Genomic DNA, 9,396 nt, shown 5'->3' with positions numbered 1-9,396 from the left:
GCAAGCTGGCCGGTGCCAGTGCCCACGGCGCGGGGGGGGGACGCGGAGGGGGCACACAGGTCCTCCGGCGAGCAGCACTGCCGCTCCCCCAGGCCTAGGGGCAGAGAGGAGGGCACCCACCCACACAAAATGATCCTCTGTGCTGCCGGTGAGGGGGCACAGACACTCCCACCAACCCCGGGCCCCAGCCCTGGTTTCCCGTGTCCCTCTGCCCCTGGTGCCCCCAATATCCCTATCCCCGCGTCCCCGCTGCCCCAGTGTACCCCCAGCCTTGGGCACCCAGACTCCCAGCCCAGGACCCCCAGCGCTGCGCCCCCCACCCCGTTCTCCCAGTGCCCTCTCAGCCCCACAGCTCCCTTCTCCCCGTGCCCCCCCAGCCCCGTGCCCCTCCAGCCCCGTGTGCCCAACCCACGGCTCCGTCCTCCCAGTGCCCCCCAACCCCGTTCCCCCATCAGCTCCGAGACCCCAGCCCGGTCATCCCCCCCCCGCCGCCCCCGCCCCACCCACCCGTCCCCGCGGGTTGCCCGGGGGTCCGCGGGCTCCGGGTCCCGCTGTCACCCGACTCCTCCTCGGCCACGTAGGCGGCGGGGACGAAGAAGGGTCGCGCCCAGGGTGGGTCTCCGGGCCGCCGCACTTGCCACCAGTCCGGGGTGGCCCTGCGGAGCAGCAGCAGCCGCTCCCCCGCGGCCATCGCCACCTCCCGCCCGTCCTCCGCCCGGTACCGGTACCCGAACAGCGCCCGCAGGGGCACGGCCGGCCCGGCCCGGCGCCACCGCCGCCCCGGCGGCATCGCCACCCGCCCCGGGGGGACCGCGCCCTGGGGACTGCGCGGCCCCGCTCGTGGCACCGCCGGGAACAGGATGGGGACGGGGCAGAACGTGTCACCCCCGCCCCTGGGGCTGGCGGGGCCCCAGGATGTGGTGACAGGGGATGAGAGGTGACACTGACTGAGAGGTGACACTGACTGAGTGGTGACACGAGCTGAGGGCTGACAGACCCTGAAGGTCAAAATCCCTATTTCCTGTAGCTTCCATCCCCACAGTCCCCCTGCTCCCCACAGCCCTGTGTCCCAGAGGTGGTGACAGCTCCCGATGGATCCCCTGGTGTGGGGACAGATGGTGCTTCCCAAAAAGGCAAGAAGTAACAGGATTTATTCTACTTTTACCCAGATTTCGCTGTTCCTGGGGCAACCCGAGGGGATCTTTGCCTTTAAATATAACTTTTATTGGATTTAATCCACACTAACGCTGGGTCCTGCTCGATCCTGTGCTTCTAAGTTCCCCGCTCCCTGAAATCTGGGTGTGTCCCCAGTCCCCTCCCAGCTCCCACTGGCTTTCTTTTTTAGTTTCCCAAATGTTGTGAATCCAAAGCTTCTCCACTAATTACTAATTTTCCCCAGCCTTTCCTGCCCTGCATAACGCTGTATTTAAAGGGAGTATTTAAGTGGAAAAAGAAATGGTTAAATTGGATGGTGAGTTGTGGCTTTAAGGGGGTTAAATCCCCTCACAGTGAATTCCTCATGGGAGCAGTCACCAATTCCCAAAAAAACAGTGAGAAGGGGGGGGTGGATGTCCTACCACTTTATACCCCAAAAATGCTTCAAAAGGGACATTTTCCAGGTGTCCCCATTCCCAGCGCCCCCTCCCAGAGGGACACAGCGACACCAAGGCCCACTCCCAAAAGACACCGGAGCCGCTGATTCCTTTGGGCTTTAATAAACCTCAGAAGTTCGGGAATTCCTCATGCAGGGTGGGGTGGAGGGGGAGGTTTAACCCCCTGAAGCTGCCGGAGCCGCCACTGCCCAGTGGGAAACACAGAGGTGGAAAGGTCTAATTAGCTCCAATGAGGCTGAATTTGAAGGAGGCAGCCTGGGGACCCCCCACTCGGCCCTTCCCACCCCCCTTGGGCACGTTCCCAGCCCCGACCCCTCCCTCCCTCCGCCTGCTCCGGACAGATAAACCCCCGGAATCCTCCTGGGAAGGTCTTACAGGGATTTAGGGGGTTCCGAGGGGGATTGGGGCTGTTTCTGAACCCTTCGGGGTGGGGGGTTACATTTAAGACTGTCCAGTGGAGAAAAGAAACAAGGGAAAAGCCTCCGGCACAAAGTCCCTGGATCCGACAGAACCGTCCCCGGGCTGGGGAGCCACCCTCTGTCTCCCATAATTAGCGGGATGCAGTTAATTACTGGGATAACGAAGCCACGTCTCCTGGTCGTGCTCGGCCCTGGAGCAGCAGTGGCCGCTCCCGACGGCGCCGAGGGGAGTGAGGACCCGGCGCTGGCTCCGCAAAGCGCCCAGATCTCGGCAGCACCAGCCTGGGGATCACCAGGTCGGGGCACAGGGCCAAGGTGAGGGGCACCAGGCCGGGTGAGGGGCACAGGGCCATCACTCTGAGGGCCAGCTGTAGTTGAGGGACAGCAGGACCATGCTGTGGGCCAGGAGAGAAGCTTCGGAAGCTGGAAGAACACAGGAGCAGGGTCGGAGACTGGGGGCACTGGGACTGGCACAGGGGAGCCCTGGGCAGGCTGGGAGTGCTGGGACTGGGATGGGAGGGGCACTGGGGGACATTGGGGGTGCTGGGATGAGCATGGGATGGGCAGTGAGTAGATCAGGGCCCTGCAGCAGGCACAGGAGTGGACATAGGGGACACTGGGCATTAGGGGAGCACTGGGATGAGAACTGGGAAGACTGGGAGCACTGGGATGGGCATGGGGGCACCCCACTTCCCTCCCATTCCCATTTTCTTTCCCCTGGGGATGGAATCTGCCACCAGAGCTCTGTGGGACAGGCACATCTGGCAGCCCAGAGCGGGACGAAGTCCCCCTTTCACCCCAGAATTCCCCAGGAGCGACATTCCCTGTGCCCAGAGAAACCGGGGGGCCCGCTGTGTGCGTGTCCCCCCAGCAGGTACCTTGGAGCTCACAGGAGAGCTGGAGCCACTGCTCCAGCCACGCCCGGCACTCGCCCTGGCCCAGGTGGGTGGAGTTGAGCCCACGCAGGTAACAGGCCTGGGGAGACACAGATGGTCGGGGTGGGCACGTGGAGCACCAGCATCACACCAGGATCCTGCCATGGCACGAGGAGGGGCCCGGGTGTGGCTCCAGGTGTGATCCCAGTGTGGGAAATAGGCTGGGAGAACACGTTCCCAGGAGAGGGCAACCGCCACCCACCCAGGGTGGGTCTGGGGGACCCCCCTGTGCCCCAAGGTGACACAGCCCTGGGATGGGGGTGCTGAGGGTCCTCACCGCTCGCAGCTCCTCCTCAGAGAGCTGCCCCAGCCCCAGGCGCAGCAGGGCCCGGTCCAGGTGCCGGATCTCCAGGATGTGGCTCAGCAGACGATGCCGCAGGAGAACGGCGGGTAAGTGGGGGGTCAGGAACAGCACCTGGCTCAGGGCCCTCTGCAAGACACAGGGGAAGGTCACCTGGGTGATATCCAACCCCTCCTGAAACAGGGGCGGGACCCACAGCACTGCCACCCGCCCGAGTGGCCCATCCAGCCTGGCCTTGAACACTTCCAGGGATGGGGCATTCCCTGGGAAATCCCACCCAGTGCCTCCCCACTTTCACAGGGAGGAATTCCTTCCCAAAATCCTCCTCTGGGTTCACTCACAGCAGCTCCATGTCCTCCTGATGTTGGGAGCTGGAGGCAGCACTGCAGGTGGGGTCTCACCTGAGCCCCCCTCACCTGCTGCCCACGGGATGTGGACAAGCCCAGGATACGGGGGGATTTCAGGGCCACCTGTCCAGCTTTTCATCCACACGTGGACTGGTTTTGGGGCACAGCCCCCAGTTTGGGGCACACCTGAGCGGGGCAGCACCTGCACTGAGCTGGACTCACCACATGATCCACCTGGAGCCTGTTCAGCACCAGTGGAGACCCTGAGAACAAACTCCTCACGGCCAAGAGCTGGGCCAGGCGGGGCCGGGCACCGCCCTGCACCTGCAAGAGCCCCAGGAGGGCAGGTGACACCTCTGACAGGTGACAACCCCCCCAAAGGGGTGATGGTGTGACCGAGGGGGATGTACCTGGGAGCAGAGCTGCTGAAGGAGCTCCCGGGGCTGGGGCTCGGGCAGGGACTGCGCTGCCAGCGCCAGGCTCTGCACCACGTCTGGGTACGAGTCCCTCCGGATGGAATCATAGACATCCAGGAATTCCAGCTGCTGCTGCGGTGTCCAGAAGTAGCGGATCAGGAGCTGCCGTGGGAAGAAATACCTGGAGTGAGAGAGGAGAGAGGGATTGAGGGAGGGAATGGCACAGGGGGCACAGGGCAGGTGGGGTCTGGGCTGTGGAAGAGGCCAAGCCCTGGGCGCTGCCAAGGCCACCGCTGGCCGTGTCCCCACGCTGTGGCTGACACAAGCCAGGTGCCTGTGGCCTCACGTCCAGCCCCCCCAGGTCCTTTCTCATTCTGCCCCAGCCTGGAGCGTTCCATTTTATTCCACAGGGCCATGGGGAGCCCAGGGCAGGACCTCACCCCATCAGCCTTATCCCACTGATCCCACAGATCCAGCCCGGCCCCTACAGAGCCTTCCCTCGTGTCCCCCGTGAGCTGAGGTCCCAGACAAGGACATTAACCAGGACTGGGAGCCCTGGCAGGGGCAGCAGAGCTGCAAAATCCCAGGATTTAGCAGGGATTTATCCTGGTTCTGGAAGGGCTGGTGGGGACAGGGACACTCCAAGGGATTGTCCATGGAGGTGCCCATGGCTGAGGACACTCCAGGGAGGGTCTCTCTGATGGTTCTTTTATTAAATTATTTTAATTGATTCTATGATTTCTTTGGGTGGGACAATGGCCCCAGAAGCCGGGATAGCAAATCCAGCACCTGGCTCCTCAGGATCTGGATGTTTGAACTGACAGGGAGAGCGTGGCCGGATTCTTCGTTCTGAAAACCCCATTTCCCTGGAATCTGGGGGTCAGGGACCCCAGTACTCACATCAGGACGATGACCAGGAAGTTGGCAAAGGGTGGGATGGCGATGATCCCGATGGGAATGGCCTTGAGTGCGTCCCTGCGGAACTGCCTCCAGACGGAGGAGAGAGTCAGGATCCGACACCAAACCCCCCAAACTCCCTGCGAGTTCCTGCAGTTCACGGCCCCAGCGGTGGCTGCAGCTCCCAGTCCCTGTGTTTAGGCAGAGGAGGTGCATCCCCCAGGAATTCCAGCCCTTTTCCACGTGGAGGGGGCTCACCTGGCGGAGCCGCTCCATGTCCCGGTACGGGAGCTGCTGCACCTTCAGCCGCTGCTGGGACATCCTGAATCTGATCCTGCCGATCTCCTTCATCTCCAGGAACAGCGCCTGGATTCCTGTTGGACAGAGCACTGAATCCCGGGGTGGTGCAGCTGCTGTCGCTGTTCCACCTGGAGCAGCAGGATACATCCCACCTCCTGGGACCCACTTTTGGGCTCCCCCTCAGGACTCACCTGAGGTGAAGGTGCTGTACAGGACATAGAACCTGGGGAAGCTCCTCTCCAGGTAACGCTCGTACCTGGCGTTGACCCTCCGGGCCACGGCGGCCACGGCAGCCACGAAGGCCCGGGAGGTGGCCCGGGAGGAGAGGGGATGCTCCTGGGACCTGCACACCTGGCACCTGCGCCACCGCCCCTAGGTCAACTTTGGGCTCAGGATGTCCCCAGAGAGGTGAGGGGGCACTGGGAGCCCCCCAGAGAGGTGAGGAAGAGCTGGGCCCCCCCCGGGCCAGGGCTGGGGGGGAGCAGGGCCTGGGAATCCACCAGAGCTCGGGGGCCTCGGGGAGGGGGAAACCAGGTGGCACCGCGGCAGGGAACAGCACCGCGGGAACGGGGGTTGTGGAGTAACGGGGGGCACTGAGGGGGCACTGGGGCCTGAGCAACGGCGGGGAAGGGAGGGGCCATGGCCAGTACCGGGGGCGTAACGGGGGAGGACCAGGGGAGTAACGGGGGAGGACCAGGGGAGTAAGGGATGGAGGCTGTATTTGGCGGAGGATCAGGGCTGCGGTCGGTATTGGGAAGGGTCGAGGCCCGCGGTCGGTGTTTTTGGGGGGGGGGGGGGGGGGGCCCCGGGGGGTTTTTGGGGGGGGGCGGGGGTCAGTGTTTGGGGGGGGTCAGGGTTGCGGCGCGGGCGGCTGCCCCTGAGGAGGTTGTGCCCCACGGGCCGTGGCTGCCTCGGAGGGCACTCCCCGCTCACCTGAGCGCCCCCAGGGCGGGCAGCAGCTCCATGCGGCCGCGGTGGGGACCGAGGGCGGCGGGGCCGAGGCGCCAGAGCGCCCCGCGGGCGGCGGCCCTGGACAGCGCCATCTTGGCGGGCACGGGTAGCGGTCACGTGGCGCTACGGCCGCTGATTGGCTGCCGGTGTTCCGGGGGCGGGGCCTGGACCAATCACCCTCCACCCCTTCCGGTACCGGCCCCGGGACCCCCAGCCCGGACCGATCCCTCACCCCCGGTATCGGCCCCGGGACCCCTGGCCTGGACCGGCCCCCCCTTCCAGCGGGACCCCCCGGCCTTTGGGGGGCCCGTGGGGGGGCCCCTCCCCCCCCCCCCCCCCCCCCCCTTTCCCCCGCTCTCCGGGCACGGGGGAGGCCAAATCCCCCAGCAAAGGGACCGGGACCCCCAGCAAAGCTCCCCGGGAATTCCCATAATCCAAGTTCTGCGTTGCCTCTTCTCAGACCTCTTTCAGCCCCTCCACGTCCCGGGGATCCTTGGAGGTTTCTGGGATGCTCTTCCCTCCCTCCAGCCGGACTCCGGATCCCCTGTGCTCCCCCCGGGCGCGTGGCTCCCGTCACGCACCCCCCGTGCTGTCCCCACCCTGTGCCCTCCCCTCCCGGGCCCAGGCACTGCTCACTCAGCTGTTGTTTATCTGGGGAGGGGGTTATCGCTGCCCCCGGGAGGGCCGATAAGGGCGGATCGATCCCGCGGGACGATCCTCCCTGCACGTACCGGAGGGACCCGCGGTGCCCGCGCGGGCCCGATCAGAGTCCGGCCCTCGTGGATCAGTGGAGCCGCCGGAGGCTCCTCAGCCCCGGCCACGGGGCCACTTCAAAGAGGGTTAATGGGGAGTCAATTAATGATCAGGAGATGCCAGAGATTTCGGGAGCCTTTGAGGAGCCTTTGAGGCGCCTCCGAGCTCCCTCGGGAACTCTGCTCCGGGTGGAGGCGAGGGAGGGAAGGAGGGGACACTCCTTAAATAGGGAGGGGACACCCCCCAGGGGAGAGTGGGACACCCTCGGGCCTCGAAGAGCGCGACAGGAGCACCATCATGCCCACCAAACCCACCCCCGGCTGCGAGCTGGGTGAGTACTGACACCCCCCCCCCCCGGGGGCTGGCACCACCCCCAGCCTAAAACACCCGGGATTTGGGGGATTCAGACAGTTTCCCACGCCCAGGCTGCCTTTGGGGTCGGTCACACCTGGGTTCGGGTGAGCAGTGATGGGTTATTCCCATCTCTAATGCCTGCACTGTCGGGTCAGGGCTGAGGGTGAATTAGGGAGTTTCCCATCTCCTGGATTTCTCATTTTCCCAGGATTTGGTCACTTAGCAATACCCTTAGCAATGCCCAGCCAGCAGGAGCCATGTCCCATTCCCAGTTAAATCCATGGGGTTGTTCCTTGGGAAGGGAGCAGTTGAAAACAAATTATTCCAAGTTTCCAAGAGAATCCACAGAAGAGGAAGAACTCTGGAGGGAGCAGAGTTTCCCTCTGGAAAAACAAGCAGCAAATGAAAGAAAAGCCCAGTCAGGCCATTCTCCCCCAAAACACGGGGTTTTCTGGGAGAGAAGGGAGTAATCCCATCTGGGAGAGATGGGAACAGTCAGGGGGGGAACCAGCACCAGAGGGCGCCAAAAGTCTGGGAACTGGGAGAGAAAAACAGAGGGATTTTGGTACGAAAAGCACTGCTGGGGGGGCAAGGGGAGTTCCAGGGGGGCTCTTGGGCTCCAAAGGGATCCACGATTTGGGGTGGAATGAGCGGCTGCTGGGAAAAGCTCGGAGTGGGAGCAGGGGGATGCTGCAGCTGGTGTGCCCCCTCATCACCACAACGGGGTCCGGGGACTCTCCTGGGGCCTCACTGGGGCTCAACCCTCCCCCACTGGGTTCAACCCAGAGCTGGGGTTCTGCCCCCGACCCCAGGACCACAGGGGTGCCCCGACCCCCATACTGGGGACTACACTGGGGTCCTGGGACCCTCCTGGGGCTTCACTGGGGCTCAACCCCCCCACTGGGTTCAACCCAGAGCTGGGGCTCTGCCTCCGACCCCAGGACTAGGGGGGTGTCAAGGTCCCCCGTCCCCCCATGCCGGGACTGCACCTCCAAGGCGACCCCCCCGCACGGGGCCCAGCCCAGGTGCCGCCCCCAGTACCATCCCCAATGCCCCCCGGTGCTCCCCCCGGTACCTCCCGATCACGCCCCCGTTGTTCCCCGCGCCATCCCCGGTCCCTCCCCCGGTCCCGCCCCGTGACGCGGCTCCGCGCGCCGGGACGCGGCTCCGGCCGGGCCGGGGATGAGGCGACGGCGGGGCCGGGGGCGGCCGGGGCCGGTGAGCCATGAGGGGAACGGGGGGGACCCCTCGAGGGTGGTCCCACTCCCCTCCAGGGGGAGGTTCCCCTTGGAGCGGGGGGATCCTGCCTCGGGGGCGCGTCCCCGGGTGTTCTGGGGAGGGGAATCCTGCCCGGGGGGGTTCTGCTGGATGTGCTGCGGGACCCCGGCGTGAGTTTACAAGGGGGACCATGGAGCCGTTGCGCCCCCCCACCCCCCACCCCAGCACTCAGGGCCTCTCGCGGCCCCCCGGGCGCTGCCCCCACCATCGCGGGGCTGGGGGACCCCCGGTGACCTTGGGGTGTCCCGGGGGTCCCTGCGGGCAGGCACCGCGGGGGCGGCGGCACCGAGTCTCGTCCTCTGGGCTCCTCCTTGGGGTCTGGGGGGCTCCGGGGCCCCCCAGGCTCTTCCCTCACTCTTCCGAGGTGCTGGGGGGTGCAACGACCCTATAGCGGGGCTGGGGTGCGATGGGAGCACAGCCACGGAGCCCGGGGAGCAGCCGTGGAGCCCTGGGAACACAGCCATGAAACCCTGGAATCTCTCGAATCCCCGGGGTCACAGCCATGGAACCCTGGGATTACCCATGGAGCCCTGGGGCCTCTGGGATCACAGTCACAGAGCCCCGGGATCCCTACCATGGAACCCTGGGATCTCTGAGATCCCCGGGATCGCAGCCATGGAGCCCCCTCGGGCTCAGCAGCCCCATGGAGCTCGTCCTGCCCAGGCTGAGGTTCCCGGACACGTGTCCTTGTCCCTGCAGATCCCCCATCCGGTGTCCCCGGTCCCAGCTCCGGAGCCTCCCGGCGCGTCCCGGTGCGGACGGTGAGTCCGGCCCGTGCCGGAGGCTCCCGGGGCACTTCAGGGAATGTCGCTGTGTCCGGGCAGGGCTCTGC

At 65.4% G+C, this 9,396-nt stretch overlaps 1 protein-coding gene across 1 annotated transcript; it reads right to left on the bottom strand.

Annotated features, from left to right (window-relative positions):
* Window positions 1-1,150: 1,150 nt before the first annotated feature.
* LOC113960541 (LETM1 domain-containing protein 1-like) lies at window positions 1,151-6,302 on the bottom strand. Its single transcript, XM_027670154.1, has 9 exons — window positions 6,162-6,302; window positions 5,420-5,586; window positions 5,187-5,317; window positions 4,932-5,014; window positions 4,026-4,212; window positions 3,838-3,939; window positions 3,245-3,397; window positions 2,911-3,007; window positions 1,151-2,455 (listed from the first exon to the last, which is right to left on the bottom strand). Exons 1-9 carry the CDS (start codon window positions 6,269-6,271, stop codon window positions 2,385-2,387), a joined length of 1,101 nt encoding a protein of 366 aa, XP_027525955.1. The 5' UTR covers window positions 6,272-6,302; the 3' UTR covers window positions 1,151-2,384.
* Window positions 6,303-9,396: the final 3,094 nt, after the last annotated feature.

This window comes from Corapipo altera, unplaced genomic scaffold (genome assembly GCF_003945725.1).
Source record: "Corapipo altera isolate COAL_440 unplaced genomic scaffold, ASM394572v1 61019, whole genome shotgun sequence".
In the NCBI taxonomy this organism is placed as follows: Eukaryota; Metazoa; Chordata; class Aves; order Passeriformes; family Pipridae; genus Corapipo; species Corapipo altera.
The sequence above is the reverse complement of the archived record's forward strand: the minus strand, read 5'-3'. Positions and strand labels throughout refer to the sequence as shown.

What these genes read in the sequence shown, in the direction of transcription:
- LOC113960541 (XM_027670154.1), bottom strand. Translation starts at nt 6,271, where the DNA reads ATGGCGCTGTCCAGGGCCGCCGCCCGCGGGGCGCTCTGGCGCCTCGGC. An exon ending in GTACAGCACCTTCACCTCAG is followed by an intron (nt 5,318 to 5,419) that starts GTGAGTCCTGAG and finishes CCCGGGATTCAG; the next exon opens with TGCTCTGTCCAACAGGAATC. An exon ending in ACATGGAGCGGCTCCGCCAG is followed by an intron (nt 5,015 to 5,186) that starts GTGAGCCCCCTC and finishes GTCTGGAGGCAG; the next exon opens with TTCCGCAGGGACGCACTCAA.